Here is a 24,152-nt window from a genome sequence, read left to right as displayed (position 1 = left end):
TCAGGAGCTATCAAAAATTTTTTCAGTAATACCACCAACTACCATCACCCATATATTCATCCAATACCTCTGTCACCACATCCACCATCACTAGTACGGGTACTACAACTATCACCACCACAAATGCAACCCTTATCACTATCATACCACAGTTACCATCACCACTATAACCATCACTATAACAATGTCAGGAACATTACAGCTATAACTAGTGCTATAACACATCATCGCCTCAACAAGTACTTCCCCTACAGGTATCTACGCCACAACTGCATTAGAGTGATTGAGGGTGGAGCTTTCAGTGGGATGAGTGAGTTGGTTGACCTGTGAGTATTAAGTTTATTCATGTCACTAATAATGGATTATTATTAGTGGCAATAGTTGTAATAGTAGTAGTAGCGGTGGTACTACCACTAATAATAGTATTATGGCTGGTGAAACGAGATTTTCTCCTGCGATCCGAAGAAGACAGTTTTAATATTTGTTTTTGCAACTGTCCAGACATTCCATTCAGCTTAGGAGAGAAGGTTTCATCACTACCGGGAGCGTTAATGAAGGCTATATTTAACTCCTTCAGTTAAGGCTTCCTGAAAGTGAGTAAAAGGATCTATTGGTAGCATTCTTAAAGTGGAAATTACGCCATCATGGAGAAAATCTTACTGGTACACTTTCTGTTACAGTATACAAGACTTCTGTGAACCCAACAACTCTCACCTTTTAGTACAATGATGTTTTATATTAGTAATTCCTTGCAAGAGAAGATGTCAGGTTCTCATTGGGTTAACGAAGACTATGAACCGTGTACTATGTGGTCTGCAAGATATCACACAGAAGTGCTCGTGGGCCCTTGGGGCCCTTCGCACTTGTTCCTGTGGAGGGCTCTCGCGTTTATGTGCTGTTCTAGTGTAACGTTGTCACTTGGATTTTTTGCAGCTAACCAATTTATCGTGTTATTTGCAGCTTCGGGAATGGAACCCAAGTTGTCCAAATGCAAGTCCGAAGTACACACACGACACACAGCTACTGCTACAGTTTATTTCAGTTCTACCTCTGGGCAAAAAATTCTACAGAGATCCTCTGCCGGGCTCCGAGAGCAGCGTTTTTTGGTCAAAATGTGATTGCTCATTAAATATAGTAAAAGTTTTTCAATCGTATTGGGACCAAGTTTGCTTTACATCAGTGATTTTTTTTTTTTTTTTTTTTGCCAATTTTGGTGCGATTTGAATGTGTAATTTCGGCTGCCGAAAATACACACACACACACACACACACACATACGGCTACTGCTATGGTATATTATATATATATATATATATATATATATATATATATATATATATATATATATATATATATATATATATATATATATTTGGGAAATAATTTACTTCGCAAATTTCCCGGTTAGGTTGCAAAGACACCAAAACCCTTTTAAGTTTGCAAAATTCCTTGAATTTGGTTAATTTACAAAAGCACATGAAAAACGGCGTTTTGCAAAATCATGTGCGTGTGTGTGTGTGTGTGTTAGAAACGTGAAGGATAAACAGGTAGCCAGTTGGCAATAGGTTAGGCTAGGATAGGTCATGTTACGTTAGGTTAATTTTGATGAATGCTAATTTATTTTAAGCGTTCGCCTAACCTAACCTAACCTTACTAACCTAGCCTAACCTAATCTAAACTTAATCTAGATTATCTCAGCCTAAACTAGCCGCAGCGTCAGTTAACCTGACGTTTTTTAAAGTGACAGAGTAAATTGTTGGTGATTTTGCAAAATTGCCCTTTTTTCATGTGCTTTTGCAAAGTACCCATATATATATATATATATATATATATATATATATATATATATATATATATATATATATATATATATTAGAGAGACACATATTACAGTCGTGTGTACAGAGGTTATTTACGCTTCTGACCGGGAATAGAACCCCAGACCTCCAGATAGAAGTCAGGCACTGATGCCACTCCACATTTGTATGTACACATGCATGTAATGTGTGTCTCTCCAACATATAAAGACGCTCGTGTTGTGTCTGGGATAGATTACAACTGCTCTGTAATTTGCCGAGATGCGTGGGGCTGAGCGATAATCCTAATGTGTTGTGACTGAAAAATATTCTCCCATAATGGATTTACCTGGTTTGTCAAAAATTCCGGTGGCTCAGCTTTTATCACGACGTGGTGGAGTGGCATCAGTGCCTGACTTCTATCTAGAGGTCTGGGGTTCGATTCCTGAATATATATATATATATATATATATATATATATATATATATATATATATATATATAGCGTTTTGTTTCATTTTTAAAGGCTCCAACATGCTTGCATGTGTCGGTCTTGGTCACCTAATGGCGTCTCTCCATGCTGCTTGATCTCTGGCAGCTTCCCTAGTCAGTCTCTTATCCCTGAGGTCACGACCTTGTCAACGACCTTGTCCCAGGTCTTTCTTGGTATACCTCTCACAACCCTATCCCTAACGTTAACACTTCTCACTTCTGCACCCAGTTATCATCCCCCATCCTTTCCACATGACCGAACCATCTCAATCTACCTCTCCTCATCACAACACCAATAGACTCCGGTCTCATCCTCATCCTACCTTTCAACTCTTCCATCGTATAGCTAGGTCCCACCAGGCCTCACATTCAGGGACGCACTGCACATCCACCTGCCCATTGTTACTGTACGTTTGAGCCTGCGAATATCCTCTTCCTTTACTGTCCACGTCTCACTGCCATACACCATTACACACCTAACACATGCTGCATACAAAGATCCCTTAGCACGCAGGGAGAGCCCCCTTAGTGCCAGGAGAGGCAACAGCTCCCTGAACTTCTTCCAACCACTCCTCAGTCTAGACGCAGAGCTAGCCTCAGCTATACCTCCAGCACATAACATGTGTCCCAAATAACAAAACTCTTCCACACACTCAAGAGACTCGCCAGCAAGTTCAGTCCTTTCACGCCTGACAATCTCCATATGTTCTCTCTGACATACCGCACACATGAAATCAGCATTATCTCACAGTCTACCTCTAATATCACTACATCTCTTATGTACCCACTTATCAAAACACGGCACAAATTGGAATTACTTCTCACGCCTTTGTGGCAGTTGCACATGGCCACTCTCTTCACTGTACCACCACCAGCCATAGATACCATCACTTTGTTTAATCTGCATTTATTCTCAAGCGCTTTTGCCCCATATCATCTTTCCACTTCCCAAATCTTTCCTCCACCTTCCTTTAATTTTCCAAAATCAACACCAAATCATCAGCATACAATATCTCCCACAGAGGTCTATTTCTAAAGTCACGTGAGCGGGCTTCAAGTACCATGATAAACGCCAAGTTCAAGACTGACCCCTGATGCACACCAACATTCACGGAAAAGTCATCACTTAAATCTCCGTTCACTCTTACCTGGGTGCTAACACCCACATACATGGCCATAACCACCCTAACCAGCCACTCCATGATCCCAAGCTTTCTCATTGCCTTCTTGTCCACCTCTCCAGGGACTTTGTCAATGGCCTTCTCCAAATCAACAAAAACAAAGCACATTTTCCCTTTTTTTCCTTTATATTTTTCCTTTTCTTTCCTATATATGTTTCCTGTAGCTGATGAACAATGAATATGGCATCAGTACTCCCTTTGCCTGGCATAAACTGAAACTGCATCTCATCAATATTCACTCTTTCTCTAATCATAACTTCTAGAACTCTATTACCTTCGTTATCTGGTCCAAAATCTTTTTGCCTCTATAATTCCCACTTTCCAAGGCATCACCCTCCCCTTTGTACACATTTACAATTACACCCTTCAGACAATCATCTGGGACAACACACTAAAATATAATCATATTTATCAAATCAGTGACTAACCCCACTGCTATATCTCCTGAGGCTTTCAACATTTCAGCAGCCAACCCAAACACACCTACTACCTTTCACACCTGCATCCTGCCTATTGCCTTGCTCCTAGTAGCAGCGACAATCAAAGGCCAAGGGCCAGACATTGGATCTGCTGGCACCAAACCTTAGCTGATCCAGTCAACTCTTCATTCAACAACCGGTTGTAAAGCTCTCTAAAGGCGTCTTAAAATCCCCACTGTTCACCATTGCCTTTCCTTCATGATTCTTCACACACTGCTCTCTTACGATATCCCTATTCTCCCTTTTCTTCTGATTTGTCACCTTAAGCTTACATTCTCAGGCCGTATTTTATAGGTGAACACGTACACCCGAAAGCACTAATTCCTCTCCCCCCCCCCCTCACCCTTGTAGCCGGAGTCGCGGCCGGTAAGCGACCAGGCGATCAAACACCCCGCACCCCCCTCCCCTACCCCAACCCCAGTGTAAACGTTGTTGGATATACGTGGAACGGCCAAAGCTGATGATGTACAATATGTAAAGATTGATTTTACAGACAATCAGATCCAGCAGGGGTAAGTATACTGTAGAAAGGTAATTAAGTGTAATAGTGTGCTGTCATCCACAACACATGAGAAAGGCAACTGAATGAAAGAAGACCTACAGTGTATTATGTGTTATTGTATATATGCTTACCTCCTATATTATAATGTTACAAATAAGCATAGTATTGTGAACAACATCTTTCTCATCCATTCTCTCTCCCACCTTCACCACCCTGCTCTCTGGGTTCGTCTCCACCAAACGCCTCTTTTATCCTCTCGTCTCTGACTCATACCCATTAACCAAAGTAAATAAAGATAGTGATAAAATGATCCATCAGGTATTGATCATATTAATGTTATCATACACCTCTGTATTAAGCACCAACAAATCAATAACATACAATACTTCAGTACACCTGCCAACTATTTCATTTTTTTTTTTTTTTTGTGGGATATTCGACCCAGTTGAACTAGGACACGGGCAAACAAAGAGCCTGTCACAGTTGCACATATAGTGCTCATTCCAAAATTATCGTGGTGGAGGGTAGTCCCTAACCATGTTAAGTAAAACATTAAAAGGTGCCCTGGCAACAATGCCAGCAGCATCCCTAAATTCATCGCCCGATCGGGCATGGCCCACATCGGGGCAAGACCTTAGCAGAGATGTAGCGGGGCAGTGAAGGAGGTAATGTACGAGAGGCACATCGGACCTGGCCAAGCAATGAGGACACGGATCAGGCTCCGTACCAGCGATCTGTTTGAAGCAGGGGAACCCCAGGCGCAATCTCTGTATTCTCACTACTAAATAATTAGGCAGGCCCTTAGGAGGCAGGAGGGGAGAGTATGATGTAGCGGTGGCATACCAATCTGCAGAGCTAGAGCCCCCCGAGATGCAGAGTTGGTGTTCCTCCCGGGACAGCCTGCCTATGGTTGCCTTTAGAGCTCCAAGAATGAATGAGGGGCTGGGGCGAAGGGGGAATGTTATCTCTGGATGAGAGCAGGCAGCGCATGCCGCGTCATCAGCTCTTTCATTGCCAGTAATCCCAACATGACCTGGGAGCCAGTGAACATAAGAACATATGAAGAGAGGATAACTGCAGTAGGCCGGTTGGTCCATGCTAGGCAGTTCCTAGAAGAGTAACTAAACTACTAGAATGAGATAAGGATAGCAAAGAAAAAGGCTCTCCCCCGCCCTCCAAACCCTCCAGCCGAAGCTGGCAGGAAAAAGTCAGAAAGAACACCATGCCTTATAGAAAAACTGGCGTGGACATTTTACAGGAAAGTGTGAAAGGAGAATAGAGACTATCACAGTGTAACCTGAAAAGGAAAAATTATGAATTAGTATTGGTTATAAGATTTTCTTTTTTCTATATCCACCCCTTATTAGTCATATGCTTATCTAGCCTATGCTTGAAACTCTCAATGGAAGAGGCAGCAACTACTTTACTAGGTAGCTTATTCCATTCGTCTACTACTCTATTACCAAACCAATTTCTACCTATTTCCTTACTGAAACGGAATTTTTCTAGTTTGAAACCATTATTTCTAGTTTTATCCTGTATGCTCACTTTAAGTACCTTGCTGATATCTCCCTTATTTATACCCTTCATCCACTTAACCCGCCCCGTCCCGACCACTTTTTCACCACTGGTACCCCCCAATCCTGATCATCTTTGGACCCAAATTTTTTTTGCTAAAACTTTCGCTTTTGGTCAGAAACAATGGTCAATCACCAAGAAATTGTTCACTGGGGTCCATAAGTGGCCTAAACAGGTATACCTTCGTCACACCTGGTACCGTGTTCTCTGTAGGTAGTCTGAGGCTCTCACGTTTTCTATGGTATTATAAGTCTGGGAAACCAATGAAAGTAAGTACAGTGGGGCACCAATTTTCGCGCCTAATTGGGTCCAAAAATAATGCGCGAAAGTGGAATTAGCGAAAAGGCTAATTGGTTCCCGGTTATCCTAAAGTAACATCAGATTTTCATTTTCACTTGCAATACAGTACATCAAATCACTATTGTACATTGCATTGTGAGATACAAACAATAAAAACTGTACAGTACACATTATATGAGGAGAAACATACCACAGAGACCAGGTTGAGGTGTTTAATGGATGTTGGGGTTAAGTATCCGAGCCTTTCCTCCCGACTTTGAATGTCCCGGCCACTTTTTATCACCACCACTGCCTCCCGGCCCTCCCCCCACACCACCAGGCTCTCCCCCCACACCACCAGGCCTTTTCCCCACACTACCAGGTATAGTAGAGGCCACTGAACAGTGAGAATCCAACACAATGAAGCTAGCACGCTTGTACACAATGGCGGGAATGGGTGGACAGAGTGTTGACATGACGTCATTCAAGATGGCGGTGGGTTGCGGGCAGGCGGTGCAGGAAATTCAAAGTTCAAAATATTGTCCCAAACCCAAAATTTGTGCGCGAAAATCGATTTTTTTCAAGCGAAAGTGGAAGTTAGGGAATATTTGGTGCATGCCGCGAAAGTGGATTCCGCGAATCCTGCTGTAGCAAAAGTTGGTGCCCCACTGTAGATATGTATTTATTACAAACATAAAAACATGTGATACAAGAGTAAATTGAATTTTATACAAAAACAGAGCTGAAATAAGCATTGTACCATCGTGCTAACCGAGCAAAATCGGGCAGACTGGTCACGATGAATCGCTAACATTCCTGAATCATGATACATATCATTTTTTCTACTTACATAATACATCTCCAATAACATTATACCATTTTACATTTTATTGAACTGTTTTTACGTATTCACAGGCCTTTCGATAACATTTAGCGTAATGTTAGCACTTATTTACGTAGTGAGTGAACTCGCTGTGACTGTTGCTTCAACTCGTATTGTGTTTTTTCAACTTACATAATACTTTCCTAATAACATTATACACTTTTCCACTTTTGAGAACCGTTTTGAGATAGTTTCAGGCCTTACGTAAATATTTAGCGTAATAATAGCGCATAATAACACAGACGGTGAAGTCGCTATGACTACTGTTTCAACTTACAACCTATTTTTGTACTTATATAATAATTCTCCACTAACATTGCACATGTTTCCACTTGATATAATTGATATCACATAATTTGAGACCTTACTATTCTACTGAGCGTCATATTATCACATATTTACACAGTGAGTGTTATCGCGATATCATTTGTTTCATCTTACACTAGTATTCAACTTATAAATTACTTTCCTACTAACATTACACCCTTTTCCACTTTATATCATTCCTATCACATACTTATTGATCAGAATGTTCTACCGAGCGTAATATTTTCGCAGATTTACACAGTGGGTGTACTCGTGACATCAATTGTTACAACTTACACTATTTTTCAACTTATACGTTACTTTCCTGCTAACATTACACCTGTTTCCACTTTATATTCTTGCTATCACATATTTACTGACCAGAGTGTTTTACTGAGCGTCATATTTTCGCAGATTTACACAGTGGGTGTAGTTTTGATATCACTTCTTTCAACTTACACTATTTCTCAACTTATACATTACTTTCCTGAAAACATTACACCCGTTTCAACTTTATATAAGACTTAGCACATATTGACTGGCCTTACCATTATACTGAGCGTCATATCGCCATCCCACACAGTTTCAGTAGTGTAGGAAGTTATGGTACTCTCTGAAACATGGCTGAAGGCACAACGCAACATTGCACTCTACACACTCGTACCTTGTGTCTTTTCTCTGAGTGGCTGGTCTGACTGTCGAGTGCTTGCATACATGGCAGCGGCGCTGGGGCTTATGACGGTTTGGGTCGGAAGGGATTGTGCTAGGATAGTGGCGTCCTGCGAGGCGCTGGGCAGCCATGGGGGTGCGGGTGCGGTGTGTGGGTCTGTCCTGGGCATGCCTGGTGATTATTTCACGTGCCAGCTCCCTCACAAACCCCTCATAGGTCTCTGATACTCCTGTTGTCATGGCGTGCAGGTAGTGTGCGTTCAGGACCGTGATGTCGAGCAAGTGGAAAAAGAGCTTTTTGTACCACTTCATCGTGGTCCTGGCACAGTCAACACTGGAAATCATCGAGTCTGACTGATCCACTTGCCTCATGTTCAGATTATAGTCCAGTACAGACTCGGGTTTCCAGACGTTGCTCCTCCTCTCGCTACGGTGATCAACGGAGTCTGTGCGGTGCATCAGGGGGCTGTGTACAATTGATAGGAGGCAAACTTCCCTGTTGTGGTTCCACAGGGTGGCAAGGATGTTATTTGCCTGGAAGAAAACCACCTCGTTCTTGTCAAGTTTCCTCCCTATCTTGACCATATGGCGATGGTTTCTCTTGACTGTACCACAGACTCCGGTGTCGTGTTGGTGGAGGAACCTAGCGAGAAGAGGGCTAGTGTACCAGTTGTCCAGGTACAACACATGACCACGATGAAGGCACTCCTCTATCATTGTCTTCAACACAGCCCCTGAGAGTCCTATACTACGATCTTCTGTTATATCTGTCTGTGCGCCTGTGTACAAGACTATGTCTTGCACATAACCAGTCTTACAGTCACACATAACAAAGATCTTGAACCCGAAACGGTGTCTCTTGCTGGGTATGTACTGGCGAAAGGAAATATTGTCTCTCCACAACACAAGACTCTCGTCTATGACGAGGTCTCTGTAAGGATAAAATGAGGAGCAGAACATTTCCCGTAAATGATCAAATACCAGCCTAAATCTCCTCATTTTATCAGTGTTATTTGCATTAGCTGAATCTTCTGCATCAAAAAAGTGGAGGCGGCCGAGAATAAACTGAAATCTATTACGACTCATCACCTTTCCAAAGAAAGGTGTGAGGATCATTGGGTCAGTTGTCCAGTATGCAGGAATTTGGCCTTTTCTTACCACACCCATCAAGAGAACCAGGGCAAAAAATAAGAACATCTCAGAAATTGTCACAGGATAGTCATATTGCTGGGAATGCCTGCTCGTTGGTCCCAAACATTCACTTTCACGGCGCTGTGTTCGTGAAAATATGTTTGTCTGTTCCACTATGCGCCCCACAAACGCCTCCCCAAAGAACAAGTGGAAAAAATCCACCCTAGTGGAACCCGCATGCACACCTGGAGCCGTGCAACCAGACCGCCACTCCTCAGTGAAAGGGTGAATGATGGGAGTAAAATTACTCCAATCTTCCCAGTTCCACGATACACCACCGTCTCCAGCCACGTCCCCATCATCGCCTTTGTCAGGGTGGGGAGGTGAGGGTGGTGGGGGAGGTTGGGGAGGTGAAGAGCGGCGCCTTTCATCACTCGCACTTCTCTTCCCTCTCCCTTTTCCTTTACCCTTTCCCTTCCCTTTCCTTCCTTTCCCCACATCCTGGGGCTGTGGGGAGGAAGTTTGGGAATATTGTGGGGCAAAAGACGTGCTGGGGAGTGGCTCCACCTCCTCTCCCCTAGGCCTACGTGCACCACGTGCTCGTGCTGCCTCCCTCACACCACTTTCCCTTTCAACCTGCACTCCCACCACACCACTTTCCCTTTCACCCCGTGCTCCCGCCACACCACTTTCCCTTTCACCCCGCACTCCCACCACACCACTTTCCACTTCCCCAGACAAAAGACTTGGACCATACCTTTTTGTCTTCTCGCCCCACCTTCTGATCCTCGGGGTGAGATTTTCTCCTTACCCAACCACGAGGCGATATCACGTCCTAAGCCGCCGTCATCGTCATCGTCCTCATCCTCGTCCTCATCAGAATCGGGATGGAGAGAGGTCCGTGCACGTGGTTGGGGTGCAGGCTGGCCTTCCCTTGCCTTACGATATGTCACATACCGCTTTTTCAGGGGCGAAGGGACCTCTTTATCACTGCTTGTTATTTCTTCCTCTGGCTGGACATAATCTCGATCCACCACATCATCATCAAGTGGAGAATCACTATCTCCAGTGAAGGCCTCCAGGGCGGATGCTATTTCGTCGTCTGAGAGACTTTCCACGCCATGTCTGACCTGGGTCACTGCTAACAGGTGAGTGACCGAGACAAGGGCGAGCGCGGGTCACGCGGGGTCTGGGACACTGCCCGCCTGGCGGCAGGTAGGGGAGGCTTGGGTAGGTGGGCGAATCGATAATCTCGCACAAATTTTGAAAATTGTGGAAATTATGAACTTTGCAATTGCAGGACGTTGAAGTACGTCAACGGGATTGGCAGTGACAAAACGTGAGGACGTGGAAGTACGTCGATGGGACGCCGCGGGTTAAACACCTCAGTTAAGTCTCCCCTTACTCTATGCCTCTCTAGCAAATGCAGACTTTGTCTTTTCAGTCTGTCTTCATATGACAGGTTCCGGACGTCATGTATCATTTTTGTCATTCTTCTCTGTACATTTTCTAATGAATTAATATCCATTCTATAGTAAGGACACCAAAATTGTACTGAGTAGTATAAATGTGGCCTTACTAATGCTAGATAAAGTTTCAGTGTTACATTAGATGATCTATTGCTCACGCTTCTCGAAATAAATCCCAGGACCCTATTTGCTTTATTTCTCGCATTGATACACTGTTGCCTTGGTTTAAGGTTGTTACTAATCATAACTCCTAGATCTCTCTCGCATTCTGATTTGCTTATTTCTTTGTTATCTAAGCTGTATTTATTATCTTGCCTACGTTAAGTACTGTACATTTTTCAACGTTAAATTCCATTTGCCAAGTTTTAGACCATTTGGACAATGTATCGAGGTCTTTTTGTAAGTTATGGCAATCGTCGGTCGAGTTAATGATACGCCATATTTTTGTATCGTCGGCAAATTTGCTGATGCTGCTATTGACTCCTAAGTCTAGGTCATTTATATATATGATAAATAATAAGGGACCGAGTACTGAACCCTGTGGTACACCGCTAATTACTAATCCCCAGTCCGCCTTAGTTCCATTTATTAATACTCTCTGCTTTCGTTCTTTCAGCCAGGATTCTATCCATTTTAAGATATCGCCGTCTATACCGTGTGCTCGAACCTTTCTAGCTAACCTTTCGTGTGGGACCCTATCAAAAGCTTTACTAAAGTCCAGATAAATAACATCGTAAGCTTTGTCGCTATCTACTGCCTCATAGACCTCCGAGTAGAATGACAACAAGTTTGTGAGGCAGGATCGTCCTTGCCTGAATCCGTGCTGACTTTTGTTTATAAGATTAAATCTTTCTAAGTGTTCTTTAATCTTATTTGCCAAAGTTGACACTAACATTTTTCCTACTATTGACGTTAGACTTATCGGACGATAATTCGACGCAGCTGATTTATCACCCTTTTTAAAGATGGGCACTACGTTTGCGGTCGTCCACGCCTTGGGAACTTCTCCTGAACTTAAAGAGTCATTAAATAATGTTAAAAGTGGCTGACATAATTCTTCTTTGGTTTCTTTTATAATTTTTGCATATATATCGTTCGGACCTGGCAATTTTTGAGGTTTTAACTTATTAATTTCTTTCAATACGTCCTCCTTACTAATGGTTATTTTACTAAGAATATTTTCCGTATTCTCATCTTAAATATTTGCTGCTTGAGGGACCAGGTCTAGATTTTCCTTGGTGAATACTGATATGAAATAATTATTTAGGATGGAGCACATTTCTTTATCTTCACTGGTAATGTCACTTGACTCTGTTGTCAGTGGTCCTATCCTATCTTTATTTTTCGTCTGGTACATTTGATAAAAACCCTTGGGGTTTTCTTTTGATTCACTTGCAACCTTAATTTCATAACTTCTCTTTGCTTTTCTTATCTCCCTCTTTACTTCTCTATTTAAAATCGTGCATCGGTTACGTAAGTGTTCCTCTCCATGATTTATTTTTCTATATATTCCTTTCCTTTGGCCTATGAGAGATTTTAATCTGTTGTTTAACCATCTTGGTTCTGAATTATTTGTTCTAAACGGTTTTGAAGGGATATATCTATCTTGGCCTCTGTGTATTATATTTATTAACTCGTTATACTTCTCACTTGTCGAACGTCTGTTTGGTACTGGAGCCGAGTTAATTCCCATCACCTGGACTACATTCCTATCTACCACCTCCCCCCTCACAGACACCTGACGGACATTCCCACGTGTTTCCTGCCCCACACCTATGACCTGGGGTTCCCCATTGACCTGGCATTCCCTCAAATAGCTAATCTCCCTGTGGAATACCGTTCGAAAATAAGCTCTTAAGCCATCGAAATCTCCTAGACGAAAATTAGGAACGGTGGAGGTATTTTCAGTGGAACAGACATCCCAAATAAATTTGAACTTAATTTCTTCATGATCGTTATTACCAAGTCGTCCACCAACCTCTATATCACTAATGATATTTTCTTTATTAGCTAAAACCATATCTAGTATATTATTACCTCTGGTGGGCTCCCTGATATACTGATAAAGAAAATTATCTTGTACTACCTCTAGAAATTCCTCTGACTCTGCATCCCCTGTCTGATTTCTCCAATCTATCTTTGGTAGATTAAGGTCCCCTACAATTATTGCTAAGCTGGACTGTGATGCTTTCCTAATTTCCTCCCAAATGTATTTACTATCAGCTCTACTTAATTTAGGAGATCTATAAATTGCTCCTAAGACTAATTTCTCCCTATTGTTACTAATTTCGATCCAGACACTTTCTGTGTCCCTATTTACTTTAATGTCTGCTTTATTGTAATAGTTTAATGAATCCTTTACATAAATAGCTACCCCTCCCCCCCTTTCTTCTATGACGGTTTGACACAAAAATATTATAGCCTTTTATCTGATATTCTGCTAAAAATTCTCGTGTGTCCGTATTCATCCAAGTTTCACTACTAACGGCAATGTCTATTTTCTCTGTACAAATTAAAGCCCTCAGTTCATCCATTTTATTACGTAAACTCCAGCTGTTTGTGTAGTACACTTTCAGATTATTACTAGTAGTTATGCCTTTACCTTGGCATTTACTGTTATTATTTTGTTACTAACAGGGAAACTCTTTACTTTACTAACATAACATTTTTTTTGTACTATCGCTTATCGTCCTTCTATCATCGCTTGTTCTATCATCTATCATCGCTTGCTCAATTTGAGGTGCCTGAGTGGATGTATCTACATTAATGGTTGAACTTTTGTTCTTAATTTTGCAAGTATTGATGCATCTATCCAAACATGGTAATAATGATTTCTGAGTGTAGTTGCTGCGACTTCCTGTACACCTACTTCTCAACCTCGAAAAAATCCCTCCAACTCCCTATCTATCATTCCAGCTAAAACAGTAACTCCCTGCCTGCTAAGATGAGTCCCATCCCAACTATACAAGGCACTCCGTCCATAAAACCGGTCCCAGCTGTCTATGAAAGGTATTGCATTATCTTTGCAATACCTTTCAAGGCGGCAATTAAACCCTATTGCCCTGCTCAACCACTCTCTTCCAACCCGCCACCTGGGTAAAATACAAAGCACTACAGGAGTTCCTCCCCTCTCCCTAACCTTTTCTAACATCACCTTGTACCTTTGCCACAGTACCTCACTCTTACGGCTACTAATTTCATTGCCTCCTACACTGAGGCACACAGTGGGTTTGTCACCAGTATCCTTTACGATATTTGAAATTTTTTCTATCACATTAGCCACCCTGGCCCCTGGAAGACACACATGTTTAGCGAGTGGAGTATACATGGCCCTGTTCGGATATCTCACCTGGGAGTCTCCAACAACAGCAACATTTTTCTTACCTTTTTTGTTCTGTTTATACTTACCTGTACTGGAAGTTCTCTCACCGTCCTTCTCCTCTACTTCCCTCTCTGCCTTCCCTTCACATTCGTCCCGTAGTGCGTCGAAGGCATTAGTGGTCTTAACTTCCGTTTGCTTCTTGAGAGTGAACTTCGTTGCACCCTTGTTTACTAGTGTCCAATCTTCAGCATTTTTCTCTTTCTCCTCCAACATCTCCTCCAACAATTCCCTCATTTGTGCCTTCTCCTGCCTGAGAATTTGTACCTCCCGCTTCAGTTCAAGAAGTTCCTCCTTTAATTCAAGGTAGTCCTTTTCAATACCTGCAGTGGGAACACAGCTCTCTGCCGAGGAAGCCATTATGCACAAATTCACACAAGGTAGTACAGCACTATCACGGGTCACTACGGGTCACCACAATACACTAGCACAGCACTTTCACGGATTACTAGCACAGCACTATCGCTGATCACTAACACAGATCACTAAAACACACTAGCACAACACTACCACAGGTCTCTAGCATGTCTGAGCAGACTGACCTCACGAGAGCGACTCACTGACCTCACAAGAGGGACTCACTGACCTCACGAGAGCGACTGACTGAAGAATGATAGTGGCTCCGCTTTGGACAAGAAGAGTTGCAACTGTGTAGATTGCTGTTAGGAGGAACACATTATCATGGAGGGAGAAAGAGCGTAGCCGTTCAAGGGAGGAAAGACAGTCCGTATGGATAATGACACGTCTATAATGGTGGTGATGAGCATGGCATAATGCACCCAAAATGGATGCAAGCTCTGCCTGGAAGGCAGACACTCCTGGGGAGAGGCGCCATGATTCAACCAAATTCCCCACGACAAAAGCAGATCCAGCAGAGCCATCAGGGGAAACAGAGCCGTCAGTAAAGTAGGTGGCCGAACCCGGGGAGTCTAAAGCAGCCACCCAACTAAGACCATCCTGATGAATCATGTCAGGAATAGAAGAGCGAGGTTTGGCCTCTGATGGACTGAGGATATGGAAAGGGAGTGGAGTCCAAGGTGGTGGATCTTCAAAGCCAGGGAAAGGAGGATCAGGGTCTTGGCACAAGCTTGGAGCAGCTCCCAAATTGTGAATGGTGGCAGCTGTGGTTCGGGCCCAGTCACGTTGAGGAAGCGCCTCAGGTGGATGTTCCAGAAGTCGTTTGAGTAGGGTTGAGACAGGTAGATCAGGCCAGCGCTGCACCAGCTGGAGTGTGATTGTTGCTGTGAGTAGCGCAATGCAGTGCGTCAGTGATGGCAGCCCACTCTCCAAATGCAAATTCACTAGACGGGTCCAAGGTGGAGCTCCAAGCATGATACGTAGAGCATTATTCTGTAGAACTTCCAAGGACTTGGAGATAGGTGGGGAGAGACCAGTCATAGAGATTGCTCCGTAGTCCACCAGGGATCGTATGGAGTGAATGTAAAACATGCGGAGGACAGAAAACGATGCCCCCAAGCTCCTTTTTGAAAGGTACCGGAGAGCAGCGAGGCGGGTGGAAGCACATTCCCGCAGGTATCTGACATGGCTTGCAAAGGTTAGGCCCTGGTCAAACCAGACCCCCAGATACTGGTGTGTAGTGACAAGAGTAGGCTGGTGACCCCCGAGAAGCAGTGGAAAGTCTGGGGGACGGAGGCCGAATGGCAGACACTTTGTTTTTTCCAGATTGATTTTCAATCCAAGCTCGTTGCATTTGGCACGGAGTCGAGACAGGGCAAAGTACGCCTGTGAGAAGCAATCTCGGCATGTGAAGACCAGGGCCAAATCATCTGCATAGCAGAGGAGAGAGATGCCTGGCCCATAATCGACGATTAAAAGCCCCTCCATTAAGATGTTAAAAAGGAGAGGGATTAGGACGCTCCCCTGGGGGGTGCCATTGGGATGGAGACGAAAAGCTGAGAGATGCCCCTGAAAACGGACCCCCGCAGATCGATCATGGAAAAAATCCTTGATCCAAGATAGAAGCCTGCCTCCTACACCCCTTGCTGCAAGAGCCGCAAGTATAACAGTGGGGTTTGCCAGTTCAAATGCCTTTTCAAGGTCGAGGAAGATAGCCATTCCCTTTCCTCCCCTCAGCTCCCCAAGGAGTGACGCGAGGCAATGAGTGGTACTCCTGCCAGGATGGTAAGCCTAAATCCTTGAGTGCAGTGGTCCCAGCCACCAAGCAAGAAGAGCCCGCACAACCCTCTCAGCTGTCTTGGCAACAGGGCTGAGAAGGGAGATGGGGCGCATGGCAGCGGGATCACGAGGCTTCGGAATCGGGTGAATGACAGCCGCCTTCCACGACCTCGGCAGACCCCCCTCAGACCACGAGAGGTTAAGCAGATCAAGCAGTCGCTTGCTACCACAATCTCCAGCGTGTGATAGAACAGAGTATGTGAGCCCGTCAAGCCCCGGTGCAGCGTCCTCCCTGCGTTGCAGAGCTTTCTGAAGCTCCCCACTGGTGATTGGACAATCAGCAGGGTCAGGCCTATTACACGCTGCCTGGATAGCTACAACACCAGAGGGGGACAGCTGCACCTGCAGGGCTCTGACAGACTGCGGGAGATTGGAAGATGCAGAGCGGTCGGCGAAGTGCTGAGCAAGACGGCTGGCCTCAGCGGCAGGGTCAGGATGGGAGGGAGGGCGAGGAGGGCGTGGATCAGAGACGGACCTGATTCTCCTCCACATCTCACGGAGAGTGGAGTGAGAGTCTAGGGTACGACACCATTTGATCCACCCCTCCTCCCTAAGGCGGCGTTTCTAAGAAGTCACATGCCGTGTAACAGCAACCAGGTACCGGCGGTGCGGAGATGTACGGCGCCGTCGGTACTGCTTGTGCGCCGCATTGAGCCTCCGGTTCATTCCTTGACCCTGTTGCAGTAGAACCAGCCGTCTTGGTAGCACCTCGTCGAGCACTGCCGCAACGGGATAGCAAGAGAGGCAGCTTGTGCAAAAGTACTTGGTACCTGATCTGCTCTGCTCTCGAGGTCTGAGGCAGGAGGAGATGTCTCAAAGGCTGTTGTGAGAGCACGGGCAAAGGCCGTCCAGTCTGCCCGGTGTAGGTCCCACCATGGTGGTGGAGGTGGGGGTGGCGGGAGGGGAGCGAAAGGCAGGTCAACCATAAGGGCAAAGTGATCACTCTCAAGGTGGGGGTGGAGTGACCACAATGCCAAGGCCGCAAGTGGTGCTGACACAAGGGAGAGATCGAGGCGACCTCCCCCAATATGGGTGGGTTCTGCCACATCATTTAATAGGGAGACACCACCCATCTCCTCCAGAACCAAAGAGATGTGCTGTCCTGCTTCATTGGACTGAAGAGGCGAGGATAGAAAGGCGTGGTGGGCATTAAAGTCGCCCCCTATGTATACAGCTCCCCTGGCAGCCTGGGAGAACAGATCTCCCAGCTCCAGGGTGTCCCTCTGGCTCCAGTATACATTATATACTGTAAGGGGCGACGTAGCCAGATGGAGAACCACACCTTGAACCTCCACATCAGGTCCACAGAAAGGAGGGGGTTCACAATCCGTGCACGCTATGAGGTCCCGAACCAGAACGGCACATCCCCCTGTGACGCCACGAACGTATGGGAGGAGATGGGTGGTGTAACCTGGGAGGCGAAATGTGGAACTCTCTGGGAGCAGGGTCTCCTGCAGTAGGATGACATGGGGGCGGTCCCTCTCGGCCGCCTCCTGCAAGAGTGGGAGCTTGTGCCGTGCTCCTAAACAGTTCCACTGGAGGAGTCTAAGGGAGGAGGAGTCCTGCCGTCTGGGGAGAGACAGAGACGACCCGCCTCCGACGTCTGAGTTGAGGCTATGTCCATAGTTGTCTCGACCGAGGGTGGAGACTCGTCTCTTTGAAGGGGGCAAGGTTGGGTCTGTTGAGGGGCTGCAGATAGAGTGGCTGAACTGCGGGGCTTGGGCCGCTTGAAGGAGAGAGCTGGCTTGCATGGGGAAGTCCATTTCCCCCTTGAAGAGTGAGCATGGTGGCGAGGGGCAGGCTTGGCACCGAGGCCTTCCAGCTTCCTGGAGATTGCCTCGTCTATTATGCGATCTGCAGCAGAGCTGATTGCAGCCGCCTTTATGGTGATCCCCAGCTTTAGGGACACTGCTTTGGCAACAGCCACGGCGATTTGAGATCCCAGATCCCTTATGTCCTCCTGTGAGAATGTTATGATAGATTGAGCAGGGGCAGTGGGTGGGCTGGGCACTGAGCTGGGTTTTGGTGGCAAAGCCGTAGGTGGTGGACTAAGCGTCGGGCTGGGTGGTGATGGGAGGCTGGACTGCGGCGGGTAGTGAATCTCTGCAGTGGTCTGGCTCACCTGTGAGAGCTGAGGGCAAGGGAGGAAAGTCTTGATCGCGGAAGGCTGGTGGGCGCGGAGCAAGAGGGCGGCATTGTTGTCCCCATATGAAAGTGCTGGGGGGAGCTGGAGTTGCACTGGCGGCCTGTTGTTCGTGCACGAATGCAACCTGTCTCTCCCGACCCTGTTCCACGCGCCGAAGTCTCGCAGGGCAATTGTGGTGCCAGGCGTGATGTTTCCCTGAGCAGTTGGGGCACTTGGCAGCGACCGGTTCCTTCACCTTGAACCGTTTCAGGCATTGGTCTGTGTCGTGCGCTCCATTGCACATACCACAGATGACGGGGCAGTTGCAGGTGGCACGATGATGCCCGAAGCGTTGGCGGTAGCAGCGCAGCGGTTCTGGCGTGAAGGGACGGAGATGAAAAGTGCCTCAATTGCCCAGGTCGAGGGAAGGCACTAGAGGCCCGCGAAGGGTCACACAGACCTGCAGCGTCTCCTCCCGTGTCCTTTGATTCTGGCAGCGCTCTGCTGCCTCGACAAGAGGGTGCCGTAAGAGGATATCCACCAGCATACGCTGGGGATATCCCATGACTGTTGCCTTTACAGTTTGTCCTCCTGGAGACAGCTCCACTATCTTTATAATGGGTGCTTCCTCCTCTGTCACCACCCTCAGCCGAAGGTATGACTCCTCCTCGGTGGGGATCAGCACGCAGCTGTTGTCTCAGTCATAGCGATTTGCGGCCACAAGGCCTGGCAGGTGGTTCTCCAACGCCGCTACTGCATCGTAGCTGGTCTCGTATCCCTCCTGGAGGGGAACACGAAATGCCGGGAAGGACGAGCGAGGAGGAGGAGGAGGCGCAACTGTGACTGAAGGGCGAGTTGCAGAGGGATGCTGCCATGGCACCAAAGTCCTGTATGCAGGAGCGTGAGCGTTTCCCTGTGGTGCTCGTCGTGTTTTTCGTGTCACAGGGATGAAACCGTCGGCGTCAGGAGAGTCAACGGGCGTAGCAGAAGGGGCAGCTCCAGCAGGAGAGGCAACAGTACCTGGTGCAATTGCAGCACGGTCTGCATCGTGTGCAGCCGAGGCAGTAGGTGGTGACACCTTGGCAGAGGTTGGTGCCTGGCTGCGCAGGCACTCAGAAGGAGAGGCAGCTGGATGGGTGGCACCAGAGGTCTGTTCCTTAGCTCTGGGAACAGGAGGAGGAGCCGAAGCATCGTCCTCCATCGTCTCATGCACACGTGCAACCTTGGTTGCACGTGCTGAAGTGGAAGGGGGGCCTGAGGTGGCATGCCGCGCACGGGGAACAGTCCCCTTAAGCCTAGGAGAAGGAGGGGAGGCAGAGGCGTTGCCAGACGTCGACGAGTGGGAGCTAGCGTCTGAGAGACGCCGCTCCCGCTTCGCGCCGGGCAGGGCAGCAGGGCAAGGCGTCCTCTGCTGGGAAGGGGTTTGACGGGGTGGGCCGGGGGATCTGCGTCCTTCCCATGTCCCTGAGGGACAGACACACAAACACACACAGACGTCACTCACACAGACACACAATCACACACACACGTCACTCACACACGCACCCAGACAGGTACACAAACTCTCACTCTGAAAACCCGAAAACAATAAACCGTAAAAATGGCCTAGTTCCCTACAGCGACAGGCAACCTATGCTCCCCGCCCTCTAAAGGGCGACGTGGGAGGCCCCGCCACTGCTCCTTTCGGGACTTCCCTAATCTATAAGAGCCGCCCTCACTGCCTCATTTAACCGGGCCCCAATGGCCCCCCTTCATGGAAGTGCCCTAATGGCACCCCTTCAGGGTTCGGCGTCGTACTACAGCGAGGGACACTAACGGCAGGCCAAAAAAAAAAAAAACACAAAAAAACACACACACACAAACATACACAAACACACACACAAACACACTACACAAACACTCTCACAGTCAGAGCCAAAGCACAGAAAGAGAAAGAAATTCACTCTCTGTGCTGGAGACTAAGTCCAAAAGAGCCGAAAACAAGGAAAAACTGGCAAAAATTAGCCTCAGTAAATGAGACTAAGTCCAGTCTGGGAGAGAGAGTGGCCAGAGCTCCGAACCAGACAGCGTCTGAGCAAGGAGTGAACTATTTCATCCTGTTGTAAGCTGTTACATGACATGCACACTGCATGTTGAACCTTGTGGTACAAGGACATACGGTTATTTATCGTTAACACAGTTTTTTTTTGGTTTTGGACGTCCATTAATTAATATTAATGTGGCAATTTAGGCCTTACAGTATTAACACGTAAAATTTATGTTCCTTTCATTATTGGATGACTGAATCACAAACTCTCTGCTTTAACGAAAATATTCCGACCTCTTGTCGCAACAGTGACACAAATGTCAGTATGTATACAACTGAATGTGGGTCAGTCGTATACATAATGACCTTGTGTCACTGTTGTGACAAGAGGAGGGAATATTTTTATTAAAGCAGAGAGTTTGTGGTTCGTCAGGGCCGATCCCTGATTCGTTTCGTTCATCCAAGAATCAAAGGAACACAAAATTTTACGTGATTATTATATAATGCTTCATTTGTCACGTTAATATGAGTTAATGGACTTCCAAAACCACACAAAATCTGTGTTAACGATAAAGAACAGTATGTCCTTGTAACACAAGGTTCAACTTGCAGTGCGTATGTCACATAACAGCTTACAACAGGATCAAGTAGCTGAGAGGTACTTTTTTTTTTTTATGTGCTCGACTCTGGGCATAGGCTTCACAGCCTGCTCCCAAGGCCCAGTATTCCTCCTGCATACCATACACCTCTACATGTCATCACTTCGGCGCTAACACCCACCGTCCATATTGAATACATGCTAGGGCTATTTCATACAGGACTGGAGTATTGGTATTAGCGGGGGTATTTTTACATGTCGGCGGGTCTTCTGGTAGATCGGTAAAGTCTGCTTTACATGAAATTCAAATCCTTAAACTGAGGTGGGACAGAGAAAGCATGAGAAAAAACATTTTTCAACAGATGTTGTGCACTATATTGTACCTATTTGTAATATTACAATATAGGACGTAAGTGTACAGACAACAACACATAATACATTGTAGGTCTTCTTTAATTTCCGTGCCTTTCTAATATGTTGTGGATAACAGCACAATACTAAACATTAAATACCTTTATATACTTACCCCTACGGGTTCTGATTGTCTACACAAACAGTCATGACACATTGTAACATCACCAGCTTTGGCTGTTTCACATCAATCCTACGTTTACACTGGGGTTGGTGTAGGGGATATAGGTATGCGGTGTTCGATTGCCTGGTCGCTTTAACAAGGGGGGGGGGGGGATTAGTGCTTTTGGGTGTACCTGAGCTGTACCTTCTACTGTACATCGTCTTAGATTCAGTATTTTTGTTCTTTTTAGACATTTTCATAATCAACTCATTTTCAGTCCTTGATAGAAAAATAATTGACATAAGAGAATATAAATAATTTTGGTGAATATTATCTGAGAATTTCTAAGAGTTTCTATAATACATTCAGAAAAAAAGTAATCATGTGTATTCTATAAATGCAATCTACCAACACAGCACATAAGCCTGTTGAGTAAGTTTATATCCATTCTTTGTAAATCCACCACAAAACTTGCCCTACAACTAAGTTTTACTGAAAGAATACGTAAATTGCGAGAAATCGAGGGTAAAAAATAAACATAGAAAAACCTTTTTATGTCTGAAACTACTGGGAATAATTGTAACAAATTTGAACACTTCCAATGTGAGCCCTAAACAGTAAATTTCTCCAAGTTACACTTCTTCCTGACTCTCCTCTCTCTCTCTCTCTCTCTCTCTCTCTCTCTCTCTCTCTCTCTCTCAGCCAATGAGAACTGATCGAGGATATCCATCAGAATCAGCCAATCACTGAACAGCGTATTCCCATTTTCTTATAATTAAAATATGGAAGCTGTCCATATCAGTCGCCTGCCACACGATATTTTTTCTCTCAAATCATATGATTCCAAACGAAGACCAAAACTACCTATATATACAGTACATATATAAGGCATTTTTATGGTGCTTTAGCTAAGTATGACGGCGAATATAGCACAATAATCTCTTAATAAGCTGAGGTTCCAAATTACCTTCTAGCCACAGAATTGCTTTTTTTTTTTTTAGGTCCCATCCAATGCACACCGGGAAAGATGCTGTCACAGCATAACTTAAAATATCGATATAAAGTATATGGTGTTTTATTTTAGCTATTTTGATGGTTGGAAATGGAATTAAACTTGATAGTTCAAAACCTGAAAAATAAAAAGAATGACCAAAATGTGATCGAGAATCTTCCCTTAAATACCATATTCTTTCTTTTCACACTAATTAGGTTATCAGATAAAAGTCTCTGAGTCTCAGACTTTGTCTTGTAAACCACTATTCTAGCCATATGCTCTGCAGCCAAGTATTCCTTTTTGTTTCCACCCTTTTTCCATTACCTGAAAACCTTTCTATTCTTAACTGCAGCTTCTACACCTTCATCCCACAACCAAATTACTTTATGTCTTGGGGGCCCCTTGTCCATCCACACACTGAATCAGTAACTCTGAAGAGGTTGTTCTTGAGGGCTCTGTACTGTTCATTGACACTTCTGTCAGTGTCTCCCTATTCAGCCACCACTCTACTCATCCCGCTATAGAAAGCGTGCCTTACCGCCTGGTATTTGAACTTCCATACTTTCCTCCCCAGTGCATAGGTCCTATTTTTCATCACCTGCCCATCAAGCACAGTGTCACTTAACAATAACTTGTGCTGCTGCACACATTCCTCGCTCTCTATAACTTTAACATCCCTCTCTAACCTCCTATCAGCCCTCCTGACCAAGAAATTGTCTGTCTGGTTGCTGTTTCTCCCAGACTCGTATGTATTCAACCTACTTTCTCTTTTCCTGAAATGTGTGTTATACACTCTCATGTTCAGTGCTTCCCCAAACTCGATTATCCTTTCCCCTTCCTCATTTTCTGTACCATATGCACATCCCCCCTGTACTCCTTCATATCCTTAAGCTGCCTCACTTACATGGACATTTAAATACCCTCTCAAAACTACAATTTTCTATACCATATGCACATCCCTCATGTACTCCTTCATATCCTTAAGCTGCCTCACTTACATGGCCATTTAAATACCCTCCCAGAACTACAATCTCGTCTTCCTCCATACCACTTACTATACATATTACGTCGTCCCAGTATCTATCTTTCTCTACCTCATCCAAGCCTGCCTACCAAACATACACCGATATAAATGTAAACATTACCTCATCCAACAAAATTTTCACTACAATTATCCTTTCGCTGACTCAGATTACATTCATGACATATTCCACCCATTTTCCTTAACCAGCACACCCACAACACCATACCCATCTGCCCTGCCTATAAAACAACTTGTAATGACAATACCTCCCGGCAATCATTCTGGCTGATCATCCCCTATCCTTGACACACATCCCACATCCACCCACATCCTACTCAATGCCTCATCTACTTCCCCTGCTCTACGCCTCAAACTTCCCACATTCCATGACACCAATCTGATCCCCTTGGGTGGTTTTGTTTCCTCATTCTTGCTTTGAATGTCTTTTTTGTCATAATCGGTAATAAATAATGAGGAGAGACATACCACAGGCCCCACCCACCACCACGGTCCCAGATCCAGGCAGGGGACT

General features: G+C 45.3%; 1 protein-coding gene across 1 annotated transcript in view; it reads left to right on the top strand.

Annotated features, from left to right (window-relative positions):
- The window catches only part of LOC145418277 (follicle-stimulating hormone receptor-like), a 137,023-nt gene that overhangs the window by 60,109 nt on the left and 52,762 nt on the right, over positions 1–24,152 (top strand). Inside the window, exon 8 of the mRNA XM_080286717.1 lies at positions 255–326. Coding sequence (XP_080142843.1) covers positions 255–326 — 72 coding nt within the window. The remainder of the gene's footprint in view (positions 1–254; positions 327–24,152) is intronic.

This window comes from Coenobita brevimanus, chromosome 113 (genome assembly GCF_032717465.1).
Source record: "Coenobita brevimanus isolate Jiangsu-jjx chromosome 113, ASM3271746v2, whole genome shotgun sequence".
Classification (NCBI taxonomy): domain Eukaryota; kingdom Metazoa; phylum Arthropoda; class Malacostraca; order Decapoda; family Coenobitidae; genus Coenobita; species Coenobita brevimanus.
Note: the sequence above shows the minus strand (reverse complement) of the source record. Positions and strands in the feature narration are given on the sequence as shown.